Below are 27,726 nucleotides of genomic sequence, written 5' to 3' on the forward strand. Positions count from 1 at the left end.
GTTTCTATGACTTGTTCACTTGCCACAAGTTAATGTACAGATTTCAGCATAACAATGCAAGAGGTACAGTTTTAGTCACTGCTTTCTTGTGGCTGCTTTTGACACTGTTATTTTGTAACATTAAACTCTTTGAAGATGGCTAGTTTATTTCACATATTGTTTCATGCTGCCTTATCACTTTGTTTTTGTTAATTTCCAATGTTGTGAATATTGCGTTTTTGCACATTTAGTGCGTTTTGTTTTGCTTAGGTTTATAGTTAGTTTAGGATGTGGTGACTTGGCCTTTAATCACTCTCTCTCCCTCTGAGTCGTGATTCATCTGTGATGTGTGTGTGTTTTGCCACGAAGGTATTCGGCAAGCTCCTTGGGGGAGAAGCGGAAAGTCCTGAAGAAGATGTGCCAGCCAGGCCTATGGGAGATGAGGCCACCAGTCCCGAGAGGCCGGAGACCAGCAACGACCTCAAGGAACACATGGTTGGCATACTGTTCAGCCGAAGCAAGCTGACCCACCTTCAGAAGCAGGTCAGTTATATGTACATTCAGCAGGCAAATAGGGTTAACTTTTGGGCAGGTTCATCCCTGTCCTATGTGCCCTCTCCTGTGAACATCGGTTTTTACAGTGTTTACAGTTTTGCAGTGTCTGAAAATTCGACAAAGTAGTATAAGACTGGAGTAGTTTTAAGTGTTCGAAGAAGAAGAAGAAAAAAAAATAGGCTGCTTAAATTAACCTGGAGTTTACTATGACATCTCTCAAAATTTACCCACACTTTTCAGTGGGATATAAAACTAATACATCCATGTTGTTTCTTTGTTATAGACATAGCTAGACATTTTGTCGCTCACATCATTACAACGGTTTCCTTTTTATAGTGCCTGTGTTCATCCTTCCCACCTTTTCACTTGCGCTATTTTTGTGTGGCATTTTTGTGTGGCATATGCCGATTACTCATACCAGTTGTGTTATTGAAAATATTACAACTGTGCTTGCATCTTGTTGCATGCAGCACAGTCGAACCTCGTTATTGGGAACAGGTAAAAAATTGTAAAATAGTTCAATATAGCCAAAATTTTCAGTATAAAATTTTCTGGAAAAAAACTCATGCAGGAGAAGTGAAATTTAGTCAATGGAAGGACGGCAAATGGGAAAGGCCTTTTTCAAAGCTTTAGTGCCGTTTCAAAGCAGCTCGTGGCGATTGTGTAGGCCGCATAAAGCCGAGCACCAAACGTTAGGTTGGCTCCCCTGCACAGCTCTGCCAGCATGTGGCGGGGGTAGGTCCAATGCCACCTAGGGTGGCTTTCCTGCATTACAGTCGACATGAGCACAGGATGTCTACTGGAAGGCTTCAGCCAACCATGCCACTGGTTCCGGGGCATTATCAATAGGTGCAAGAGGCACTAACAGATGCCGACTGCCTGGCTACTAACTGTTCATGCCCCTATATCTTATGAGATGCTGTTGGCAAGTGTGAGATAAAGTGTGAACCATGGCTCAAATGCTTGCAGCACTATCACTAGTCACTCATCTAGTGAGAAGGAGCAGTGAGGCCGAATTGTTCGATTTTCCGAACTAACGGGGGCCGAATTAACGAGGTTTGACTATTCGTTTTATGGCAAACCACACTTGATATTTAGAGTAAGAGATGCACATATTAAAAGTATTTGGGAGCCAATAATTCCTAATATTCATGCTCATTATGTCGAGGTTTGACTTTATTGAAGCAAAACAGGAGTGTAGCTGCTTCCTGGATGGACAGGCTTTTAGAGATAATTATGAGAACAAAAGTAACTGCGCAAAAGGACGGGACAAGAGAAAGAGAACCACACTTTATTCTGCACCTTGCAAGTTGTCGCGTTCGTGTAATTTGGCGAGAAAAGATAAGCAAAAGAAGGTTGAGTGTGGCATTAACCACAGGAATAAGTTCGTCCAGTGTACATGCAATGTAATTTACCAGATTCCCCTGAGTTGTGGTAGGTTCTACATAGGGCAAACTGGCCGCTTCGTCAACATTAGATTATTAGAGCACGCAAATTCCTTAGAAGATTCAAGGGGGCAGCATCTGCCTAAGCATTGTCACACTTGCAAGCATGATGACAGAGATTGTAATCCGCTTTTCGATAGGACTAAGATTATCGGACGCTCGAGGGATAAGAAAGAACGAGAAATTATCGAGGCCTTGGAAATCGCGAGGTTAGGGCCTGATAAGTGCATTAGCGATGCTTCAGTACACCTGTACCGCAAGGAGTTCGAGTTCCTTGATTCCACGAGATGAGTGTCGCTTCTGTTTTTTGTTTTTGTGGTTGGTGCGCATGCGCTTTGCTGCTGAAGGAAAGAGGAGTAGGTGGAATAAATCAGTTGTCAGTCTGCGTTTGTCCCGTGTGGTTCTCTTTCTCTTGTCCCGTCCTTTTGCGCAGTTACTTTTGTTCTCATAATGTCGTACCAACTAGCCCCTCACCGCACTCTTCTAGATTTTAGAGATAGTTGGCACTGCTTCTCTCACTGACGCCATGACTGGCTTGCCTCTGCACCAGGTGTGCTCGCACATAGTGGCTGCCCTGCGCAAGGAGGCACGCCGTGTGCGCGAGGAGTGGGAGGCACTGCTCTGCAGTCCACAGCCGAGCCCCCCACAGAGGACAGCCGCTGCCATGGCTGGTGGCAGTGGTGCCAGTCACCCACCTGCCATAGGAGGGGGTGGCGGAGACACCTACTGCTTCGAGATGCTCTCCATGGTGCTGGCGCTTAGCGGGTCTGCCGTTGGCCGGGCCCACCTCTCCCAGCAGGCCGGCCTGCTGCGTGACATCTTCAGTCTGCTCCACACGGGCTCTGCCCGGGTCCAACGGCAGGTACGGGCGGTTCAGAATCAGAGTTCGAATCAGTTTATTTTAGTGCATCTGTAGTGTGTTACAAAAAAATACATCTTGAGAAGGTGGTCCCGTAGTTAGGGTCTGCATTCGGACTTTCTGTGTATAGTGGGCATACCATATAAACTCATGTAAGGGCTGAACATTTTATTTTTTTTATATACATTCGGCTGTGAATCTTGACGATACACAAATTTAAAAAAAGATGTATAACTGTATTTTTTTTCTCAGTTATCTAGTCCAAAACAAGGGTGCAGCCCTTACATAAGATTGCACAGTAAAAGTGTGTAAAACAAAAATGCAGCTGTGTAGAAAAGGGAACAAAGTACGGAAAGCCATTAGAAACCCAGTCAGCACAGCAGGATTAAATTGTTGCAGTGGGTGTAATTGGCAGTATGTAGCACAGATGGAGATGTGAAGAGAAATGCTCAGAGCATTCAGAAATAAAAAGAAATCAGACAAGAAGTCATAAAAATTACATTGCATTCTTGGTATATATTAGAGAATTCTTGGGTTCTCCTAGTTAAACATGGGCATTTGATGCAGTTTTAGTGCTAGTAGTAGAATAGTCCAAAATGAAAATGACGAGAGAAACTATTTTGTTTCCTGTAATTAGGCTGCACTTTTGTTTCCTGTAATTAGGCTGCACCTAGGTACAGCCTAATTAAGTTGTAATTTGCTACAGATCTTCTGTCTATGCAAGGAATTTGTTAAAAAATAAAGCCACAGGAATATAATTGTTGAGGAATTGCGGGGTCGCAGCGGAGCACCAGAGAGACGACCAGCGTGGCAGGCTTCTAGTTCCGAACTGCGCGTGCCGGGCGTGCGCTCCGAGCACGCGCTGTCGTTCTTTATTTTCTTTTGTCGCGGGAACGCCGATCTCAGCGCCTGCGCTTTATAGCGTCGCCGGGCGCTACAGGGCCCCCCGCCTAGACGGAACGTCGGAATGTACGTGCCGACGGGGCAGAAATGGAGTAGCCACGGCAGGCAAGCAGGCAGCTAGAGTAACAGTGTCCCCACAGGGTCGCTACAAGGTCCGGTAAGTTCAGGTCAGAGGCCGGGAAGAGCAGTTGGGTGGAGTGCGCCGGCTCAGGTGGACGAGCCTGGCTGCTGCGCAAGGGGCGAATGATGCAGAAAGGGGATGGTGATGACAGCGGCAGCCGACATGAAAAGTCACCCAGGAAATGCGACGGGATGGCCGGAAACAAGTATTGACGGCAACTGGTAGGGCTGACAGTGCGCTCGAGGATAGCCTGAAGATACACCGGCGGCCAGTCTTGCGAGCGTTTGCAGTACGTTGCCCCAGAGGGTGTGGCAGATGGTGCTCGAGGCGGCGAAGCAACTTCAAGGCAGGCGTAGGCGGAGTGAGCAACGGGTGGCTGCCATCTGGCGGGAAAGCCATGGCCGACTCGATACTGGTAGCACTAGTTGGAGAAGTAGGGCAGAAGTCCGGCACATGAGCATCGAAAGGAACGGGATGCGCTGGTGCTCCGACCACAGGCAGTGCTGGATGGGGCCCGCCCAAACGCGTCCATGCCGCAAGCAGGCCACCACCTTCGGTGGCTGTGTCGTCTGTCGCGGAGGCAGAGTCACTTGCGAAGCTGGCAGATGCCCAGAGAGCCATGGTAAGCGGTGCGGGTTGCGCATTGTGAGCGACAGGGCTCTGATGGGGCTTGCAGGCGCGTCTCGCGATAGGAAGGATAGATGGGCTCACCGGGAATGGGCATGAGGTGGCGGCCCAGCTAGCGGTGTCAAGCTGCTTTGAAGATGCAAACACCGGCGGGGAGCAAGAAGGGCCCACATCAGTGGACTGGTCGGGCTTGAGAGAAAGCGCTGACACCGGGTCAGGAACCTTTTCAGGCAAAGTGGGGCTGGTGGCAACCGCCATGCCTGTTACTGCTGTCACCGGGTTGGCCTTCTCACCCTGCTCCTGATGACGATTAGTGCTCTGCGGACCTTCTGAGGGGCTGGGAGTGTGACAAGCAGGCTTGGTCGTGGTCGAGGGCTCTTTAGCATCAGCGGGCGACGGCTTCAACCTCACAGAAGTGGCCTGCAGAGCTGTTGGCGGTAGTGACGAGGTAGATGGAGATGCCGGAAGCCTCGGCACGGCTGCTGCCGCAGAGTCGTCCTTGGCTGCAGGAGGCTCTGGCGACAAGGCCACTGAAGCGCAAGGAGGCAGAGCCAGAGACGCGGGTCGGATAGCAGTGGAAGCAGGACGCGAGGCGGAGCTCGTGCGGATCCCACCTGGTGTGGCGTCGAGAGAGACAGCCGGGCTGGAGACGCTGGACGGGAGTGGCAGCGATGCGGCGAGGGGCTGCTGAGGCGGGCCGGGTTCTGATGAAGGCTGCGTGGGCGCGAGCGAGGCCGGTGCAGGGCCAGAGGCTGGCGGCGGCGAAAACGGGTCCGCTGCGTCGTAGAGCGGCGGCGGAACGTAGTAGGCGCCGAAGTACGCCAAGACGGCCGCACGCAGCTCATCGTATGGCCGGCCGCCGAAAGCAGAGTAGGTGAGCCGACGCAGGAGGTCGGCCGGGAGGATGTCACAAAGGACTTCGTGTTTGAACGGCTGGATGGTGATGCCTTTCAGGTACATCGCAGCCTCCAGTTGGGCAAACCACCCGCCGACGCCTGCAGGCCGGAACGCCGGGAGCGGCGGGTCGAAACTTGGGTGCTGCCAGTACGCCATGCTGGAACGCCGCTGCGATAGAAGGCACGGTTCGCCAGGTCACCACTGTTGAAGAATTGCGGGGTCGCAGCGGAGCACCAGAGAGACGACCAGCGTGGCAGGCTTCTAGTTCCGAACTGCGCGTGCCGGGCGTGCGCTCCGAGCACGCGCTGTCGTTCTTTATTTTCTTTTGTCGCGGGAACGCCGATCTCAGCGCCTGCGCTTTATAGCGTCGCCGGGCGCTACATAATCATTAAGTCAAATTCTCCCGATGGCTGTAAGTTCCAGGCAAGAATGAGAGATCTGAAGCTGCTTTTGTCTTTCCCTGCCTTTTTTTTTAAATTATGGCAACTTGTGAAGTATTTTGCAGAGAAGGGAAGGGAAGACACAAATTAAAAAAAAAAAAAATCCCTGTGCTCGTTGGTTTTGGTGACTGTCGGTTTCCGTCATGTAAACTTGTGGAGTAGTATGGAAGCCATGTTTTATAAGTAGTTCAGCAGTTTTATCACATGGGAGTTCTGAAGTTGTTTTACTTTGCAGGAGAATTTTATAGACCAGAATTTTGAGCCTCTCCCGGGCGCGGCCATTTTGCACCGACTGGCACGCCGCGGTGCGGGCGTTTCTTTGGGAACTGCGGGGCTGCGGCAGTTCCGCGGCCGCGCCTGCATATAGCCGCGCTTCGGGCGCTAAAAAAACATTGTCGAGCTTACACTCTAAAAAAAAAAGGTAGTTGAGGTTACTACATTTTGGGGTAGAAACGACTGTCACATATATGACTACCTAGGTAGTAACTGTACGTAGTAACTGCAAGGTAGTAACATTTACTATCTCTGGAGAGAAAACACCTTAAGGAGAAAGCTAATGACTTTTGACATTAGGATCTTAAGCCTATAAGATAATAATAGTGCAAAATAAGAGCCAAAATAAAAAAAACGAGCAAAAACAAAAAGAAAAAAATGAAAAAATGCTCGCTTTCACGAGGACTCGAACCGCGGACCTTAGACTATCTATCCTACCACGCTAACCACAACGCCACACCACCAGACGTTCAGTTGTTAACTTATGTGGCGTGATATGTGCAGCCACAGTTGTTTCTTGTTCTTTCCATTGCGTGTAAATGTAGCAGCAGCATCTACATTCTCGCACGGGACAACAATGTTGTTGAGACGGACCTTTCAGTGGCTGATGGCCAGTGACATAAGGAAATCTTCTGTGCTAACGAAAAAGAGTCTCTGCTGAGTTTTTATTGTCGAAAGACATGAATACCTGACTTTGTGGTGACTTTCTAATGTGTCACAAGGAGTGCATGAACATGAGAACAGAAACTCAACGCCCATTTTTGTGCATCTTGTGGTAAACCAGAAGGAAACATTAGCACAAGTCAGGCACAATAGCTTGGGGTTGGTGAAAAAGTGCAATTAAGAAATCAAACTAAAGAATGGAACACATACGCAATGCGTATATTGTATTGAAAACAAAAAAACAGCACTGGCAATTTTGTTAGATTTGCTGCCAATTAGGAAACTCTTTTCATTATATAAAAACATGGGGCATTGATTAGCAATGTCACCGGGAATGTTAGTATACGTACATGTGCATATTCCGATCATCCATTTCCAGATCAAGGTAGTAATGGATACTACCAGGGTTATAATGAGGTAGTACATGTGTAGTAACTGCTAAAAAACGCAGTAACAGCAGATGTTACTACCTTGTTACTACTTAATTTTCTTTTGAGGTAGTGACAAGGTCGTAGCAACATAGTACATAGCTAGTAAGGGTTAAAAAAAGGTTGTAACAGCAGCCGTTACTACGTTCTCACTACCTTTTTTTCTAAGAGTGTACTTCCGCTGCGTGGCTGTGTTGCAGGAAGTATTTACGTTATCAAAGTGATAACACTGACGCGTTTTAATGACATTTAGTTTGACATTCAGGTTAATTGTGCCGGCGCTTAGAACGTGCTCGTGCTTATATCGAATTCCGTCTTGGTGCTCCACCGCAAAGAAACTTTTTCTTCAATATCAAGCATTAGGTGTGCGGCTAGCATGCAGTTCCAATTCCCATGCACTCTTATTCCTTCCTGCCGGCCGGCCATAAGGCCCCCCCCCCCCCTTTCCACAAACAGGGTTTTCTTGTCCTCGCGCTATTTTATCAACAGATTACCGCTGTGAGCTCAACTGAGTTGCAGCGCCAACAGAAAACAAATTTTGTAATGGTTTGTGCAACCTGGTGCATAAAAACGTACTTTCGCTTAATTTATCAAAGCTTGAATAGATATGAGCAGCTAATCCAGCGTTCGCTAATTCTGAGGTCCGAAGTCGCGTTATTTTATTCAGGAGCTCTCGCCGCGTGTGAGAGCGTTGCGTAGCCGTTTGGCAAAGTGCGGAAAATGTAATGAAATCGCACATATTTTCCTATAAGGTAGATACCGCACCGCTGCGGTGGCTCAGTGGTTACGGCTCTCGGCTGTGGCCCAAAAGACGCGGGTTCGATCCCGGCCGCGGCGGCCGAATTTCGATGGAGGCGAAATTCTAGAGGCTCGTGTACTGTGCGATGTCAGTGCACATTAAAGAACCCCAGGTGGTCGAAATTTCCGGAGCCCTTCACTACGGCGTCCCTCATAGCCTTAGTCGCTTTGGGACGTAAAACCTTAATAAACCAAACCAAACTAAGGTAGATACCAACAGCAGAAAGATACTATAGATAAACCTTTACCCCCCAGATGGCCTCTGACATGCGTGCGGAAAAAGCAGCTGAAATCGGTAGCGCTCGTACTTACAATCCTGTGCATGAAATGTGTTTAATGGGAACAAGAGCAAGCTCAGCGCAAGCATGGCGAACACGTACTGGTGATCGAAAACACGCGCTCCGTAGGGACAACCTTCAGTCTGCAGCTTGCCTGTCCAGTTACTACTCCACTGAGTCAAATCAATAGATCTACATTCTGATGCATAAAATTATCATAGATGATATCGCACGTAAAAGGCGACAACAAACGACACGACAGCGCAGAAATCTGCTTAGAAGTGCCGGTTTCAAGTCGCGCACTACCTGGTCGACTACCCTCGGATGTCAAGTTAACGAGTAACTGCGCACAAGATAACCGCAGTACTGTCTGGAAGAGGGAAAATGTGAGTAGTGACGCACAGTACACACCCTCATACGTTAGCTGATGGAGCACAACGGCTGAAGCGAACACGTAAACATATGCGTTCTACGCGCGGCGCCGCCGCGACCCGCAGTCCCTCGGGCCGCGCGCGCCGACAGATGGCGACTGGTGTCGAAAGTAGGAGCGCGCCCGCAGCCTGCGTGCGAGGGTAAAAAAATCTGGTCTATATGGTCTCACGGGCCGCATACAGGAATAGGAGGAGCTCCCTTTCACAAATGCTTTGTGCACACATTTTTTCTACTTTTAATGCCTTCACTCAAGTGGGAACCTTATTGTCCAACCTCACCTTTATCAAATTATTTCACTTTGTATACAGACTGGTGGTTTTGGGCTGAATTTAGTTACTACCAAGTTTTCATTTGATGACCACCAGCTGTGCAGTGTTTAAGTTTGGTTAGAACAGTAGCGAAACGAAGCATTACGTTGTGCTCGCAGGTAACTAGCCTGCTGCGACGAGTACTTCCCGAGGTCCCTCCACTTACTCTGGCTTCGGTGCTTGGAGTGCCAAGCTTGCCGCCCAGCGAATACGGCCTTCCTCCGAGCAGTGGCCCTAGTCCCGATTCTGACTGCGCAGAGGGCGTAGCGCCCTTGGAAATTCACCGGGTGGGCCTCCTGGATGTGCTACTGGCATGTGTGGCCAAGGCGCTGACCCTGCAGGCCCGCTCCAAAGGGGGTCGCTCACAGGCAGCCACACTGGCCACCGCCATCCACCCCCGCGACCACCTGGGAGCTCGGTGGTGGCTACGCGGCACCATTGCCAGGAAGCTTGCACAGGGCATCGTGCTGCTTCTCAGAGACATGGCTGCGGTGAGTAGGCAAAGGGGATTTTTGCAGTGACAGTAGTAGTAAGTGCTTTCCAGGCAGCTGTGACAAGTACGCACAGTAAAATCATGATGATACATCCACAGTTGATATTATTTTCAGGATGATACAAATCTATAAAATTTCCTTGCTGGAGTGCGTGTAATACAATTTGCAGAACTTTGGGTGCTTTGAATACTCCCACGCCACTGTGGACGATATGAACGCGCGTGCTGTGACCACGCCTTTGAGCACTAATTAAGAGCCCTCCGCACATCGTCATCATACTGTCGCCAGTCACATGTACACATCACGAGCAGGGAGCGGTGGCATGCGCATCTCTAAAGTTGCGATTGCCAGTTGCACAGTACACAACCCAAGCAGTGAGGAGTGGCATTAACAGTTAGGAAAGAGTTAACAGTTGCCTGTGCACAAGCTCAATTGCAGAACTGATGCGGTATGCAGCTTCAGTGTAGCTCTTTGCAGAAGGGGCTAGAATACAAGAAAGCTGTGACATGCTTGACAGACTCGAGGAATTCACCGAGGTTTGTGTGAGGGGTGCTGCTGCTACAGTGATGTGCACCAATGTAAGAATCGGTGTCGCTATGCCCTGTGTTATATGTTGTGTTGCCCATTACTCAAAAAAAGCTTCACTGAATGGGGGCCTCTCTCAGTTTCGCACACAACACACCATCTGTACAGAATGTCATGTCCCTTCGAATTTTCACAGTCTCTAGTGGTTTCATTTATCGTAGGTGCCCTTACCTGTAAGGTTACAGAGGGACTTGTATGAGGACTGCACTGTCCTGATTGCACTAGCATGAGAGTGCGGAACTGCCCTCCCTCCACAGAACCCAAAATGAAATGCCAGAGGTCTTGGCTAAAGGAAGCATACAAAAATATAATGTGAAGGGGAAGTGTCAGACCTCACAAAAATGATTACAGTCGACGACCGAAAATTCGGACGCCTGATTTTTCGGACATGCTTGATTATTCGGACTTTTTCGCGGCACCGCGACGTGGCCCATAGAGCCAATGTGTAAGAGCGCTTGAAATTTCGGATGCACCACAACTGACCACTCGATTTTTCGGACCTCGTTCGCACTCTCCGCCAGAACCCAAGCCGCCATATAATGTGTACAGTGGAACCTCATTAATTCAGACTGCAGGAGATATCGAAAACTTGATCAAACAAAACGAAATTCAATCTTAAAGGGAGCCTCTTGCGACGCTGAAATTCTGCGCGAGTCGGCACATTGCGCTCGCGTGTTTTCGAATTCGTACTGTCCTTGAATGTCTTCCGCCGCATGAACTTGAACCGTAGTCTGACTGAGTTCACCGAACTCATCTGTGCCGAGTCTTTAGTCCCGAACACGGAACGCGAATACTATCGCGGAGCGCTTGATCGCGGAGGCTACGCGCACGCCGTGGCCTCCGCGATCGAAGCGCGCTTCGGGCGCGCCGCCGGATCATATCGCGGCCGCAATCTGCTCCGGCACTGCGCCGTTCGCGGAGGTCACGCGCGCGCACCGGAGCTTCCAAGTGGCGTCTATGCATGGCGCCGTGATCATTATCATCAACTTTTTTCTCCGTCGCGATTTTCCGCTGTTCACGTCGGCATCAGTATCGCCAGCTCCAGCCTTTCGTGGCATGTTAGCATGCGTGTTAGCGCGTTCGCCGTGATAGTGGCTTTCGCGTGCTGCTGCCGAGCTTCACAGTTTTAGCGCGATGGGCAAGCACCTTAAGCTACACGGCTGGGAGGTAGCTCTCGAACACTGTCGGTAAGCGTGCGGCGGGCGGGAAATTCGACCTGGCCGAGAAGTGCGTCCGATGATGGTGCAACCAAAAGAGAAACACAAGCTGCAAAAAGCGCGCTTTTCGAGGCAAGCCGTGCGAGTTTCCTGAACTGGAAGAAGAGCTGCTCCTCTATGTGATGGAATTTCAGAACAACGGCTACGCGTTGACAGCGGACATGCTGCGCGGCTTCTTTTGGCATGAGCGTGCACCAGAGCGCAGCACCAGCTCAGGAGTCTAAATACTTCGCGAGTGACGATTGAACGTAGAATAAATGTCGCTCATTCCCTGGTTAGTGTGTTTTTACTTAAGAAAAAATTTTTTTCGCACATTGCATGAATGGGCCGCACCCCGAAAATTGGCCCTGGAATCTGGAAAAATAAAAAGCAGCCCTTATACGCTTTTATACGGTATTTCGCGCGGAGAAATATAGTCATGAGTAGCTTTAGAATGTGTACAATACAACTGACCGCTTTCTCCGGCATAGTGGTAATAAGTTCGTGATTTTTTCGGTGAAATTTGATTTTCCGGACTGCCCGATTTTTCGGTCGTTTTCGCGGTCCCTAGAGAGTCCGAAAAATCGGTCGTCGACTGTATAACATCAAGCCGACTACGGCCAAAGGCTCGAAAAAAAATGGAGGCTGCACACAAAATTACGGAAGCAGTGGATGGGTTGATAATTTATGAGAATCGCCACTTCAGAAATGGGTGCAGCAAAGCCTTCGGCACGTTAATGCATGCTGTCTCCCATGCAGCAGCAGCCACCGTCACCACCTGCATTGCTGCTTCATGTTTCGTGCTGCCCAGTCCTATTCCCATTCGGCCTTCATTTCTTTCCCTGCTCCACTCCACTCTTTGTGTGCCTTCTCTTTCTCAGCAGCCCAGACCACCTTCTTTCTGCATTAATAACCAGCTTGTCTTTCCCGTGCGTGCTGTGCGGCCCCCATTGTTGCTGGAAAGTTGGCTCTTTCAAGCAGCTCGTGAGTCTTGTGGTGAAGGTCACTGCAGCTTGAAGTGCAGCGAGAAAAAGCAAACGTTATATTCATACCTTGGTTCCGAACATAATGCGAGATTCTGTCAGAAACCAGTGAAATGAGGAGAAAAAAAAACGCTTTATATTCATGTAAATACAGCAAGTACTGCATAGCACTGACGTGTACTTCTTGGGTGACCACTTTGGATAGGCAGGGTGTTTAATCTTTCATAATTAGCCAGGTTTCTTCTGGACAGCAGGGAATTCCTACTTTTCCCATGATACACCTTTAAAGACATGTGCATGCTCACCGTCTGCAGGGCCTGAAGTGTCAATGTTTTGGAGTTTTCTGGCGGCATCAACGGCAATAAGAGTGCATGGTGGTGCCATCTGATAGGCGGGGTTTATGCTAAGAACCTCACTGTTGTTATTCCGCTGAGAAGCAAGCTACATTCACATTTGTTGAGCATGCTTCTACATCCTGTTGCAGGGTAAGCTCACAGAGGCGTGGGCCAAGGTGACCAAGGGGGCCATTGCTGAAAACATCCTCAACTTGACCAAGCTGGCTGAAAAATACCGAACTCCTGCTGAATGCCTCAAAACACCAACAGTACGCTTTGTTGCTTTTTTTTGTTAATCATTATAGAGCACCATTTTTGTATTCCAGCTTGTGTATCTTCTCTTTTACTCCATTTTTCTTTTTCATTTGACTGTGCAGCTGTGGCTTGCCTTGGCCTCCCTGTGTGTTCTTGACCAGGAGCATGTTGAGAAGCTTTCTTCGGGCCAGTGGGTCAAAGGTCGCGGTGACCAAGCTCCTCCCAGGGTGAGACGTCTTCCTAAGGCACTAGGATCTTTCTAGCTTAGTTGTTGGTGCAAAATGCAGTTGAACACTACTGATGCATTTTCATTTGTTGACCTTCGGAGGCATGATTTTGGCAGGGTGTGCATTGACTACGCTGTATTCCTTCTCATTTCGGTCAATGCATTTGCAGAAATTACTCAGGGCTTCCTGTGTGTGACCAAAACAGCCGCTGGGGTGTACATTGGGGCTTTTGTTGCCCTCTGTATGAAAGAAAGGCATCAACTCTGTGGTGGGAATACCGCACCAATTGTGACAAACCGCCACACCGGCATTGCATTAAACCTGCTACAGTTAAACCTTGTAGTATTAACAAATTTCAGTGTAACAAAATCTTCGATGGGAAGAAGTATTCCTGTTTTCGCAACTTCACATCCAAAGAACACTGTGTATTTTTAGCTTCAGTATATGAACTAGATTTGTTATTGTGTGCATAGTTTGTATCATACAGCCATGTGAAGTTGGGAAGTCTAGTGCACTTCTAGCCCGTGCAACGAAATTATTCTCATGTCACATTTATATTTTCATGTCAGTATATAGCAGTGCCCCTGTGTTTACGTATTTGTGGTCTGGCAAGGGCAGGCAGTCAGTACATGTAGAGTTTAACTCACTAAACCTGCGCATGAAAAATGAGGGATGTCACAGTTAACTCTTTCCCTACCATGGGGAAAATGACCATTTTCTGAAGGTTTCAGTACATTTTTTTTTCTGTAAAAACTATTGCATTCAATATTGATTGAAATACCCGAAAACAGAGCTCAATAAAGGTGCTTTCTTTTAATATAAGTTTAAACAAGAAATTCCATGTTGCAACAAAAAATTTTATTTGCTAAAAACGAGATTTTAGAAAAAAATTCAACAAAACTTGCAAAACACGCTTGTATTTAAAAAGAACAAAATGTTCAAAATTTCTTGAAATATGCAAAATGTTTGTTACTCTATTGGCCACTATCTGCAAAAAAAACTCATTTCTATTTTGAATAGTATTGCTGCTACAAAACAATAACTGGAAACCCTATAGTTGTGCATCGGAGCACGGCCACCTGTGTTTCAGGCTTGTTTTCATCATCACCGATGTGAAAACTGAATCATCATCAGCACCTTACAACATTTTCAGGCTCGTTGTTGCACAGGACGTCGATTAAATCACTCGCAGACGAAATGGAGTCTGAGATTTGCTATGTCTTAGAGCGCGTGTCGCGCATGGAGAGGCTGCCAAGCGACTTTGATGGTACCGCGTCCTCGGAGTGCGTTCAAAAAATGCCGTTTTGTATCGGTAAAAAAAACTATATCAGAAACAAAACTTCAGTTCTCCGGCTACAAGCCCGATGCGCATCGTGCCTGTAAGCGACACGGAAGGCTCCGAAGTCGAGCGGCGAAGGCGTCATCTGCGGGCAACATGGCGAGCAATGAGCATAGGTCCGCGTCTTTATTTCTTCGGAGCGCGTTAGAAAGTGCCCCCTCGCAGGACACAAGAAAACTACATCGGAAACCAAACTTTGGTTCCTGGCCTACAAACTACATCTGCAGCGTGGTCATTAGCAACGCAGAAGGTTCTGAAATCGGGGCATGAAATGATCGTTAGCGGGCTAACGATGCTCAATGGGTGCGGTAGGGAAAGAGTTAAAGATTCCAAATAAATTTCAACCACCTGGGGTTCCCTAGACCACGCTGACATCACACAGCGCACAGTTGTTTTTGTATTTTGCCCCTTTTTTATATTTGACCTCCGTGCCCAGGATTCAGTCTCATGCCCTTGTGCAGCAGCAGCAGAACTCCTTCGCCACTGTGCTGTCAGAGGTGTGGCGGAGTACTCGGCCACCTTTACACTTGGCGTATATAAATTTAGGCTCTTATTTCATTTGTCAGCATCGGGCTCCTGCTACAAAAGATTAAGAATCTGCAACAAACAAATGTTTTTTCTGCTGCAAAGCCTGCTTCAAAATGCTCTTCATCATTCCCACCACTGACCAGCGGAATTTCACTGGAAGTAAAATGCATGCGTGTGTGCTCGCATGTATCCGTTGACTTTTTTGTGTACTTATAAAAGGCTGTTTGAGTGAGTTTTCTAGCACGAATACATCTAGCAATGTGGACATGTTCTCATATTTTGATGCTGCCCGCTTTGCCCACACCCGCACCCATGCTTTTCAGCCACAGATGTCTTGGAGTATGCTAATTGTTTTTGTTTTGTTTTTTTTTCAGCTCTCTTGTTCATGTTTGTTGTTTACTGTGTTTGGATGCCTGTTTTTTCTTCAAATGCTCCTTTTATTTTTTTTGTGCTTATTTCATTCCTTCAGCCAACATGTGACAACCATGATGATGGGGAAACACCGGCCATCATTCTGTGCAACGTGTGTGGAAATGTGTGCGCAGACTGCGACCGCTTCTTGCACTTGCATCGAAGGACAAAGACGCATCAACGCCAGGTCAGTAGAGCACAGAGAAAGGCCATCAAGATTGTCATTGGAAGTTAGCTTGTTGGCCTTTACTTTATTGGAGCTCTGAAGTTTCAGTAAACTCCCTGCTTCTATTTATTTTGCACTATTAGGTGCTGTTAGTTTTCACTTTTTCTTGAATTTTATGAAGGATCTAAGCAGCAAACATAATACACATTCGGTACCATGATCCTTGAGATGCTGCCATTGAGTACCGTCAGCACAAACTTGGTTCGAAAAATGGGACACTGTCGAGGTATGTAGTACTGCAGTAAACGACCGTCAAGCAGAAATTGGGCAGAATTTAGGAGACCTGTCAGTTATAACCACAAAAAGACGCCTATTGCAGTGATGTGTGTGTCTGTATTGCCTAACTGTCATTTTTGTATCTCAGAAACATGGAGCTGTAGTGCCACCTTTTCGGCAAGAGCGTAGACGAGAAAGCTTGGTGAGCATGAGTGGAAGGGAACACACTAGGCGCTCAACTCAACCAGCAGCTATTTTTTTTTTCAGCATATGTCTATCCATAGTATTTCTTGCTGATGTAGCTGTGTCTGAAACGTATACCGTATTTATTCGCGTAATTTGCTCACCCCTAATTTATTCAGGTTTATGAAACAAAAGTTTTGTCAACTTTAGGGGTAACGTGAAAAAATAAAATAAGAATTTTTTTTTTTGCCACTGAGGTGTGCGAGTTGAGGGCTCCACATATGGGAAGCAATATACAATGTATATATTGCATGTTGTGACCTGTGTAGGGTTTTTTAGGACTTGTTTATGAAATCTCCACGCAATTAGCTAACCCTCTGCCTTAATTTTAAATAAAAAAAGTGCTCAAATTATGAGAGTAAATATGGTATTGTGGGATCTTTCCCATGTTTTATTTTTGTACTTACAGAAGCCCTTTTAGTTGCCAGTGCGCTGACCGCAAAAATTTTGCTTTTCAAAATGAACTTTTTCATTCATGTGAAAACTTCTTCAGGCTGCCAACGTAGTTGAATTTTACTTATTAAGTTTCAAAGCATTTTTTCTTATCACTGTTAGAATTGTTTATATATTGACTGTATATCAGGCATTCATATGTAGTGTAAGCATTAAGCTGAGGGTAGAAAAGTTAAGGTGTTATAAATGGCCTGCTATTACATCATTTAAAACTCGCAAAATGCGCCACTAACAGTAGTTGCAAGATAATGTTCTGGAAAGAACAGATGTAAAGTACCAGCTTTTTACCTGCAAGGCAATGAAGGAGGTGCTAAAAGGCACTTTGCCCACTACTAACGATTGCCTGTTCTATGTGGCCAGACACTTGTAATAAATTCCAGTCATATCAAGAGCTGTACTTTTAAATGGGATGTTCTGCTTACCTTATGCAGACACTGCATGGCTCATGCTGTAGACAGGGACATGTGCGCCTACAATTAATGTGCTTGATCTTGGTGTCCAGAACCTTCAGGGCTCTAGAGCTTTGTCCCCCAATCGTTACCACTTTTTGCACTTCCAGGTTTTTAAAGAGGAAGAAGAAGCCATCAAAGTAGATCTGCATGAAGGCTGTGGCCGAACCAAGCTCTTCTGGGTGATGGCTTTAGCCGACTCCAAGACACTCAAAGCGATGGTGGAGTTTCGTGAGAACACACGAGGTATGGTGACACAATGGCCTGATCCTATTTTGTGTTGGCAGCTGTGTATTGCCCTGTCCCAAACTACAGATTATGTCATAGGCTGATAGCATCGCTTCATAGTGTGCTGCAGTAGTGGCAGCAACTGACATGTGGCAAAAAAATTTCACTCGTTTCACAATTTCAACTGCATCTCACAATATTGGAGCTCTGAACACAGCACATCAACTACTAGGCTACTGATTTGGGGACCTGCACAGATGTTATATGTCTAGGTTTATATCTTAATTGCGAGAGGAGCACATAGGGTGAATGAATGGGCCTGGCCATCCAGTCTTCCATCTGGGAGCCACACAGTGGAAACGTAAGCATGGCGTCAGCTAGTCCAGACCTTTCTCCTCTCTGGATGAACCTCTAGAACTAACGTCTTCCTGAAAGTACACCTTGGCATAGCTGGCTTCCTGCCCTGTGACTCACGTCAAGACAGCTCGCCAAACCTTTGGTTCCTAAACCTAACCCTGATGATCCTTACATGTGCCAAAACCATCCACTCTTGCCCCGTAACCATGTGGCTGCTTCTGACTCTGAGGACACCATCTGAAAACACCAGGCAGGGCTTGACTTCATGTCCTGCATGTCTCTGCAGGAAAGTCAGCATCTGTGCCGACAGCTGGCATTTGCCGGTTTTGCGGAGCTCCCGGAGCAGCTGGACTTCTCTCAGCAGCAGCCACTTGTACAGACTGTCGGGTGAGCCATTATGTCCTAAGTTTGTTAGCTGTGTAACTCTTTAACGAGACACTGAAGAAGAAGCTGGCCTATATTTGTAGATTGTTGCGCTGAAATACAGAGCTTTCAACAGCTAGAAAAGGTAAAAAACTAAAGTACCGGTGTCACCACTTCCAACTGTTTTCGCAAGCAAACTTCAGTGACGTCAAGAGTGTATTTTTATGTGTACCCCTGAGGCTAGGCTGCATCACAATTCACTTCAAATTGGGGATCACAGTCTTTATCAATCTTGATGCTTTTAAGTTTGTATCTTGTGGCTGAGAAAAAAATTCTCCATTTTAGTTTTCTCAGCAATGAATGCATGTTTCAATGCTGAAAAAGTATCAGCATAGCCAGAAAGAGCCATGGAGTTGAGTTTAACCGAGAGCAGAAATTGGATGGATTTGTCCTCAGTCTTCGGGTGCGCTCTTCCTAAACATTTCTATGGAAATTGTCGATGACAAGGAAACTTGGTTCTAATGCAGGAGCATGCAGCCAATGCCTGTTCCAAGACGCATCCATGTGGTCACCTGTGCAATGGCATCAAAGGCGAGACCATTTGCCTGCCGTGCCTCCACGGTTGTGCCGGTGCTAAGGGACTGCGCCAGGATGCTGACGACATGTGCATGATCTGCTTCTCTGAGGCCCTCTCCTGTGCTCCAGCCATTCAGGTGCGCCAAAGTGTTTGTAGAAAGCGAGTGAGGTGGAGAGTGCAACCCTTACGCAGCTAAATCACAATCGTTGCTTTGCCATGACAAGCAAGCTTCTATCTAGTGAACAGCTATTTCGAGTTAAAATTTGCAGTGACACATCAAAGAGATTAGCTGATGTGAAAGGTGTCATTCACTTTGTGGGTAAGGTTTGCCACTGACAGTGCACCATTCTGGAGCTACTTTTTGTGTGCATTCGAAATCGTTTTCTTTTCTCAAATTGTTCCAAGATAACGGTGGCCAAAATGATGGTAGCCTTTTACTCAGCTACAACTTCTCTTATACAATTCATTGGGACCCCAAAGCACTATTTACCTAAGTTGTGAAACTTGTGCGGTCACCCACCATAAGAATTTTTCGAAGGTAATATTTTTGGGGGAATTTCCGAGGGTTTACCTCTCCTCTAGTCTGGAGATTGTGCATCATTACCAGTGCAGGGTTTGTTGCAGTGCTTCCTCCAGTGACTACTTTTTAATGATTTTTTTAGTTTCTTGAGTTTTGCATGCAAAATAAAGGAATACGTAGTTGTGTGTGTAGCTCACTTGCTTGCATTTGATTTGCCAAGCTTGTTCACCCGGCTTTCTGCATTGCTATGCTCCCTTTTGGAACCTGCCATTAGTCACAATAAGGGAAACTGGCTAGCAGCAGCCGTCTGTCTGCTTTAACATGAGAGAAATAGAAGTGGCATGTTAGTGATGCGAAAAATTCAGGAGGCCACTTTGTTGACCCAAAGTGCGGTGAGGCGGAAGACTTAAGCGCGGTGTTCCTGCTTGTGTCACTGATGTGTGGTTAAGGTGTTAAGCTGTTAAGCTAAGTGGAACGCGGCAGCGTCATGCAACGCTGCCAGGGAGTCCGCAGAACGCCGTCGCCCGTTTGAGGAAAGGAAATGTGTCTGTCTCGCATACCTTGGTGGACACCTAAACCTCACCATAAGGTAAGGGAGGAAGATGGGAGTGAACAAAGACACAGTATTCACTAGACTATTCACTAGACGCGCCTTTATTCACTCAAACCATCGAACTGGCACGGCGGAGTGGTTACCGTGCTCGTCTCGCACTCCGGAGACCCTGGTTCGATTCCCAAATGGACCAATTTCCTACTCGTTTTTTTTTATTCTTCTGGTCTGACTAGAAAGGTTAATTAGGCTAATTGGTTAATGAACACATTAACTAAGTTCAACTTACTTGGAGTATCGCTATACCATCTCTTTAATTGGTTGCACGGTTTCTAGCCAAAGTACAATTGGGCTCATTTGAAATTCGCGCACTGTGACGTCACGGCCATTTCGACCAACTGAAAAGCGTGACATTTCTGTTGACAACTGCTGCTTACAACGATGAGGCATTAAAGGCTTCCTTCCGCCTTAAAAAGAGGTGCGGAATTTCAGGTAGAGCAGGAAATAGTAAACAGTTGTTGGAGCTGGGCGCTCAATCCCTTGAGGTATGTTGAACAGCTCTATCTGTCCGGGATGTTCATTGGCAAATGATCGAAAATTGTGCGGGTTTGCTGGCCATGCTGAAAAAAATGTTTCAGGATATGTCGGTAGGGATAATGTGCAACAGCTAAATAAATATCTTAGTTATATTTGTTTTAAACTTTTTATTCATTCCCATTTGGCTTCCATTTCCTGGTGTGCAGCAGCAAATTGAAACCAAGCATAAATAATTTCCCCCTGGTTGTTTTTGCCGACACTTTGCAGCTTTCCTGTGGGCACGTCTTCCACTACCACTGCTGCAAGACAGTGCTCTCACGAAGTTGGTCAGGACCACGGATAACCTTTGGCTTCTCCCTCTGTCCCATCTGCAAGGCAAGTCCTTTCACTGTCTCCTTTCTTTTAAATTAAATTAACGGTAAAAACATCTTCCTGGCATCAGGCTCTCAAAAAAGTTAGTAAAGGAGTTTGTGTAACCCAAAAATGCTGATGCCTTTCGCTATGAGGTGATCTGTGGCTTTCATTTTTAAACCTTTCATTTTGGTTTTTTTTAGCACTAGCTGTACTGGCCTAGTTCCCCGGTTTTGCGTCATGGTCATTGAGCTTTGTTCTACAGCAAAACGATAGACAAAGATAGAACCCAGCTGTTAAGTTTCTCACGGGGCACGGGAAAAAAACATACCAGTACCAGCTAGAAAATGTAGTAGTCAGGAAGGGCGAGAAAATGATGTACATCATTGTGGATTTGGATGCCCCACAGTGAAAAACTTGGCAGATTGTGATAGTGGCTGTGTGCTCATTTTTGCTCCCTTGTTTTTTTGTTGGCAGAGAGTCATTTCACATCTTGACACAAAAATCTAAGTGAAACATTGATGCTTAGTGACCTTGTGTCCTGCGCTGCTCTTTCTTTTTTTTTATTTTCATTTCCTTCTTGGAGTCTTACAATTGTGAGTTTGTACTAAAGCTGTTCGGTTCAGTACAGAGTGGTCACCTGAGTGACTCACTGGTGAGTGTGTTTGATAGCGTGTTCCACGGGCTTATTTTGTTTTATTTTCCTCCAGGCACCCATGGAGCATACAGTGCTGAAAGATCTTCTGGAGCCGATCCGAGCGCTGTACGAAGACGTCAAGCGCAAGGCCCTCATGAGGCTGGAGTATGAGGGGCTTCATCGAGCCGAGGCCATCACCACGGCTGGTGCTCGCTTCTACGACAATCCAGCCGGATTTGCCATGGAGCGCTATGCTTACTACGTTTGCTACAAATGCAAAAAGGCCAGTACTGTATTCCTCTGAGCATTGATTGCATGAGGTATCAAAGTTTGCTTTGGGAACCCAAAGCCCTAACTTACAAAGTGAGTGTCTAAATATCCTGGTGAAATAGTGGCGCGAGTGCCATTTGGCACTCTGTTCTAAAATGCAATATAAAATAAGCTCTAATGAAGCTTGTGACATCATAATCTTATATGGAGGTCAGTTTATGTATTTACACTCTGTCTTATTTCAGAGTTATGAAAATAGGGGATTGGCTCGTGTTCGTGTTGAAATGTGAATGTTATAGCTATTACTCAGTTGCTTACATCCCTTAACACAAACTTGAGCACACAGCTGTTTCAGAACACTGACAGCTTCTTGCTAGATGTTTCCTTTCTGGCAAGCTTTCGGATTGTCGAGCAGACCAGGTATACTTCCTGCAGCAACCTGAAAAAAGTTTGTATCTGTGTTGCAATAACATCTTGTATAGCGAGAATATATCATAGGTCTAATGAACAGTAATTTAGTTCCTACCTGTGGCATGCAGAACTAACGGAGAAGTGTGCTTACCTAATACCGTATTTACTCGCATAATGATCGCACTTTCTTTTTCAAAAAATTGGCACAAATTTAGGGGTGCGATCATTACGTGGGGTAAATTTTTTACAAAAAATTTTTGAGCACCAAAAACGCAAACAAGTGCTACCCGCGGTTACGCCGCTAAACGCGGTTATCGCGAACTGAGTTTGGCGATCTCGGCTTATGTCGTTAACTGAGAAGATAGAGTGCGAAAAGCGCGCGAGCTGGCCCGCTTCAAGAACGTACTTTCTTCGCTTTAAATCACGTTCCAAGCGCAACGCATCAAAATAGGCAGTGTGTGTAGTGCTGTGCGACGATGCTCTTATGCAGCCTTCGATCTCGTCCGATGGCGCAGCAACAGCGTACAACAGCAACATCCCGCAGCGCTCAAGCTACGCATTCTATACCGCCGTTACGCCGAAAAATTCCGGTCCCTGCCGCATCGTTGATGTACTTAGGTGACACATTCGCAATGCTCGGAGCACTGGATTCTGCGCGCTTACCGCAATGGTGCCGCCCGCAAGCGCGGCGGACGACGGCGCTCTGTATTCCCTAGTCGTCGCTAGGCCTAACTTGTTTCGTATCAAAGCCACAGTGGACGGCGCTTTTGAATTGACCAACGCTATAATGAATGTTCTACTTATGGCGCTGCCTTACTGACAACCTAATTGTTTCATATTAAAATAAATATATACGATCGATTTCAGTGACACCTTAGCAGCGGAGCTGGCGTGCAAGCAGATCGGGTCACTCGCGCTGCAACGGCAGCAGCTGCTATGCGGCTGCGAACGTAAAATTAGCTTGTATCGCAGTTATTACCCCTACCAGCAACTCGGTACAGGCCAGCGATCCTCAAGGAGGATTCATTTTTGACGTTCCAGTATCCCAGGGCTTGTTATTTACGAGAACAAGAAAGTTTAGCCGGATCACCGCGTCACTTCATTCGTTGCATTGCAACTTAGAACAGTGGCGAGCCATGCGACAACGGCGAACCGTGATTCGAGATAACCGCAGTCAAGTTTGGTATCCGCAATTAAGCATAACTGCATTTAGACGGCCCGTGTGACCGCACATCAGCCATCAGGCGGCTGCCGCTGTTATGCTGACAGAGCAAGATGGTCATCTGCATGTGCCATCTGTTAGACAGATAGCAATTACGATCATCGTTGGCTAGATCAACATCGTCGACAAATTGCAGCGACATGTTCGGGGTGCGATCATTACGCGGGGAATAAAAAAATTGAATTTTGCCTACAAAATTCGGGGGTGCGATCATTACGCGAGTGCGATCATTATGCGAGTAAATACAGTATGCTGACTTTTTAGAAGAAATACCTTGGTAGCACTGAATTGGTGATTGACTGTACAACAACCTGCCAGGTGGGAAAATCTTCTTGATTTGCTGTTTTTTCTCGCGTAATGAAGCTCTTTTTTCCAGAAAAAATGGTATCAGTTTGGGTGGAGGGTTCATTGTGCAGGGAAGATAAATTTCGATGGATCTTTTTTTTGCCATTGAAATCTCGTATCGTATGTCCACACCCACGCCCACATCCATCTGTCCGTCAACAAAAGCGCATGGTCGACAAGTTGCGTTCCCGCGTTGTCTGCATTTATGTCACCGGTGTTTAGATTTGTTCGCCTCAAAAGGTGCTTGCTGTATAATGGTGTGCTCTGACGATTTTGTGATAGGCACAGCTAGATAAGGCAGACATGCTGAACGCTGGCCCTGCAGGTCAGGTTTGTATTTTTTACACAAGGTTAAATAAGTAAATTCTCAACAACAGAAGTGGCGGTGGGTGCATTGTGGGAGTCAGTTCAAGCAGTGTTAGCAATAACTTCTAGTGCAAGGGGTGACAACTGCAATACGAAGTAGGCTTGTAGCCAAGTCGTGTACCTTCATTATATTCGGGTGTGCTTCTTACAGGCTTATTATGGCGGTGAAGTACGTTGCGACATTGAAGCTGGCCCAGCAGATGATTACAACCCAGCTGAACTTGTTTGTGGTGGCTGTTCTGACATCTCCAGGGCACAGGTACGGTTTGTGTGGTTTGTGCCTCTGTCTTGCCAGGTTGTACAAGTTTCCACAGTATAGCGGAACTTATTGAAATGCTTCCCATTACTTCATTTTCTCACCATCAGACCAGCAATTTAAAAACGAGTTCAAAGGAAATGCTGGGGTTGGTGCTCTGGGAGTAGCCTTCAGCTTAGCTTCCTGCGTATCTTAGAGATGCAAAGCTTATCTAGTATGAGCAGCGTACTAGGGATGATGCTGCAGAATCCTTTGACTCACTTGCATGGCTAAGTGCCTGTATTGGCATGTCGCTTGAGCATGCTGCATTGTGCTGCTTAACAATTGGATTTTTTAATGGCTGTGCTGTGGAGTTTGGTGCTAGTGACATTGTGCCGGTCATGGCTCTGGGTGTGCAGATGTGCCCCAAGCATGGGACAGACTTCCTGGAATACAAGTGCCGCTACTGCTGTTCAGTGGCGGTGTTCTTCTGCTTTGGCACCACCCACTTCTGCAACGCATGCCATGACGACTTTCAGCGGGTGGCCAATCTGCCTAAGCAGCAGCTGCCCAGGTGTCCTGCTGGTAGGCGCAACATTACCTTGCTGTATTTATTTTATTTTTGGTTCCTCTTGTTCTTGGATGTATTGCTGCTGCAGCTGCAGTGATTCCTGATGGTAGCAGCAAGTATTGTGATGTAGCATTCCAGTTGGTATGGTTGCATGTATTCTCCATTCCTTGCATGGGGAACAATTGTAGTGTTTCCTTGTACAGGAGAACCTCGTAAATTCGGTGATTTGGGCTGCCCCATAGTCACGCCAAATGCTCTTGTAAGCAAAAGAATGAAAAGTTGGGCTAGTTGTAAAGAAGTATTCGTTTTAAGTAATATCAGCACAAGAAAAGGGACAGGGACACTAAAGAAGACTACGATAAGCTGAAGGATTTATTGAAGGGACGAAAACTAGTATACAGTCAAACCTCAATTTAACGAAACTCAGTTTACCAAAATCCATAAAGTAAAAAAATTTTTTCGTTTCCCGATCGTCACCCCATTGAAAACCACATATTCTTCTGCGATTTAGCAAAGTAATTTTGTGCTGAACTTTCGATTTAACGAAGTCCTCGTACATTGTATGCATGGGCTCCAATCTGTAGAGCAGAACGTACCGCCCCGCCATCAGTCGTGTGCATATGAAACCAGCGGTGGGCACGCTCCACCATTAGCCACTTTTGTAGAGCGGCGAAGCCTGCTGCTTGCCATCAGCGCGGGCACCACGTGGTGCTGGTAGTTTGATTTATATATATATCAGTTTTTTTGGCTCAGTTACCTTCATCCTGAAAAGTCTGTAGTGCTCGTTTGGACTTTTTTTTTTCCTAAATATGTCGCCAGTTAGTTCCTTTTGATTGGTGTCATCATCATCGCCAAGCACCCATTGCCAGGCAGGTCTCTGTTGATTTGCGTGTTCGCATCACCCGCGGCAGCTTGAGAAATTATCATCCCAAACCGTAACGCATTGTATATAATGCACTGTGGCCATCTACCAGAAGTGTTCCAAGAATCTGTATGTCTATCTTGACTGCTGAAACATAGGAACCTCACCTTAATGAAATTCACAATTTAATGATGTTTTAGGGTGCAAGTATGACTGCTATTTAGAGGTTTGGCTCTATATGCGCACGAAGGTACACGTGATGAGTGTAAGAAAAAAACCAATATGACACCAAGAAGGTGAAAAAACAAGCAAGCTAAAAGTCTCTTTTGGAACTACTATTTCTACTTAATGGACCTTCAGTGTATTGTGCATCGGTGAAATGGGCATAGCCACTGAACCCTCCTAGTGTTGCTTTCAGCTGTCTGTGTATACTAATGTGAATTGTATGGTGCCGGTGCAGGACCCAAGGCCAAGCAGCTAGAAGGTGAAGAGTGCCCGCTCCACATCAAGCACCCGCCGACAGGCGAAGAATTTGCTCTGGGATGTGGCGTGTGTCGAAACACACACTTTTTCTAGGACACATGTGATCCAAGGAGGGCATGGCTTGGATAAGCTTCCCTCCTTTTTTTTTCTGGTCATGTAATATATATGGAAATAATATACAAGTTTATGCATTGCCTCCTTGTGCTTTGGTGTGATGGCTGGTCCTTTGAGTAAGCACTGTAATTTTTCTGCTTCTTCTTTTATTTTCTGTTTGTGCACATGCACATGTGGGCATGTGCGTTTTCATGAGTTTCTTGTAGCTAGTGAGCAAGAATAATGTGATGCAGCTTATCGGTGACTTAATAGCATTATACTGTATTTGAAAACTGGCTAAGGTATGTGCACTGTTCTGTGACCAATGTGACAAAGTTTTCACAAATTAATACGAATAATTTTTCTGTTGCTGTCAGTGTGCAGTTATTAAATACATTTGTTAAATTCTGGTTGCTAATCTTGTTTATTACAATGCAAATTGTTATCAAAGGCTTGACATGCTTTTGTATGGTCTTGGCTGGGTTGGCACTATACCTATCCCTTTGGAACTATAAATTCATTGGAATTGTCCTTTCATTTGGTCAATTTGGAATTGTCCTTTCATAAAGCTGAAATGAATGGTGCAAGGAATGGTTGCGGACACAAGAAGTGGCTAAGCCGGACAGCCTCTTTGATGATGATGATGGTGAATTTTAATGATGCAAGGGCAGCACCAAGGCCAAAAAGAACTATGGCACAAGGCATTTTCCATTTTCGCTAGGTGGGTTCAAGTACCCATTTTCCTAGCATTTCAGGCCAAAGAAGCTGAGCGCCAGGCCATGGGACAGATTGCATGGATTAGCAAACTGGTGGGAACCCGGGGGGATTCAGAGGATTGAACTGCATAATTCCAGCTAACAGTGCTGATGCTCAAACCATTGGATCACCGCTGCGGCTTCAGACAGTTTCTTTTTCATAATGTGGTGCTCTGGGAGCCTTTCAGACTTGCTTATATTTTTTGAAAATTTTACAGATACATGGAATAAGGAGGGGGAAATCTGTGTTCAGTACCTGTTATTACTTGCGGGTCATTTCAAGACAAGATGCATGAGGTGCGATTGAACAGAACTCTTCGTTTCTTTATAGTAGAAAAAATTGCAATGATGTACAGCGTGCAGCTTAAACAGTACAGGCAGGAGCAGGACACCAACAAAGTTCTATCAAGAAACACGAAGTTTCAAAACATACTTAGTTTCTTCATCAGGTAGTGACCGCAGGCAAGTTGCAGCCTGGCTTTTAAAAACGCGTGGTCCACCCTCAGGTCACTGAACTTAAAACGTAGGTGTAGGAAGAAGGAAGGGTTCCAAGGGAGTGACCCATAGTTTTAAGTTCAGTGACCATGCATGTGTTGCAAAACTAAGCTGCAACTCGTCTGTAGTTGCACCCTGATGGAAGAAATTGAGCAGGTCTTGAAACGTTTCGTAAAAGAACTTGGTTGGTGTTAATTACGTACTTTAAACTTTATCCTCAGCCAGACAGACCTCTGTCAAATGTTTGATTTTGAAGTGGTGATAAGCCTATCAGACGTTTGTGGGCTTTCACTGCGCTGCATGTACTCCAGCATAAGTTTCCAATGTGGAATACCTACTGCATTGAAGCGAATCCTAACATATAACCCACAGGGACTCCAGAATCGTTTTTTTAGAGGGGAGGGCAAGGCTGAGTTTGTTTTGTTATTTATTGATATATTTCATGTTTTATTTGCATATTAAATTCTACATTTTTCTTATTTTGCACTGTTAAGTGGTGTATCTGTTGCATAATAAAACTTAAATTGAAACGGGCAGCTTCATAAGATGTTC

At 46.3% G+C, this 27,726-nt stretch overlaps 1 protein-coding gene across 4 annotated transcripts in view; it reads left to right on the top strand.

The window, feature by feature from the left end:
• Window positions 1–26,027, top strand: part of hiw (MYC binding protein highwire) — a 131,513-nt gene extending 105,486 nt beyond the window's left edge. For all 4 annotated transcript variants that reach the window (XM_089566700.1, XM_089566701.1, XM_089566702.1 and 1 more), the window contains 14 exons: window positions 349–522; window positions 2,530–2,841; window positions 9,126–9,497; window positions 12,749–12,868; window positions 12,977–13,081; window positions 15,418–15,546; window positions 17,057–17,192; window positions 17,818–17,918; window positions 18,422–18,607; window positions 20,346–20,453; window positions 21,140–21,349; window positions 23,832–23,939; window positions 24,335–24,500; window positions 25,809–26,027. In XM_089566700.1, coding sequence (XP_089422826.1) covers window positions 349–522; window positions 2,530–2,841; window positions 9,126–9,497; window positions 12,749–12,868; window positions 12,977–13,081; window positions 15,418–15,546; window positions 17,057–17,192; window positions 17,818–17,918; window positions 18,422–18,607; window positions 20,346–20,453; window positions 21,140–21,349; window positions 23,832–23,939; window positions 24,335–24,500; window positions 25,809–25,924 — 2,343 coding nt within the window. In that variant the 3' untranslated portion in view covers window positions 25,925–26,027. The remainder of the gene's footprint in view (window positions 1–348; window positions 523–2,529; window positions 2,842–9,125; window positions 9,498–12,748; window positions 12,869–12,976; window positions 13,082–15,417; window positions 15,547–17,056; window positions 17,193–17,817; window positions 17,919–18,421; window positions 18,608–20,345; window positions 20,454–21,139; window positions 21,350–23,831; window positions 23,940–24,334; window positions 24,501–25,808) is intronic.
• Window positions 26,028–27,726: the final 1,699 nt, after the last annotated feature.

The sequence above is a fragment of the Amblyomma mixtum genome, chromosome 1 (assembly GCF_055824585.1).
Source record: "Amblyomma mixtum isolate Tamu chromosome 1, ASM5582458v1, whole genome shotgun sequence".
In the NCBI taxonomy this organism is placed as follows: domain Eukaryota; kingdom Metazoa; phylum Arthropoda; class Arachnida; order Ixodida; family Ixodidae; genus Amblyomma; species Amblyomma mixtum.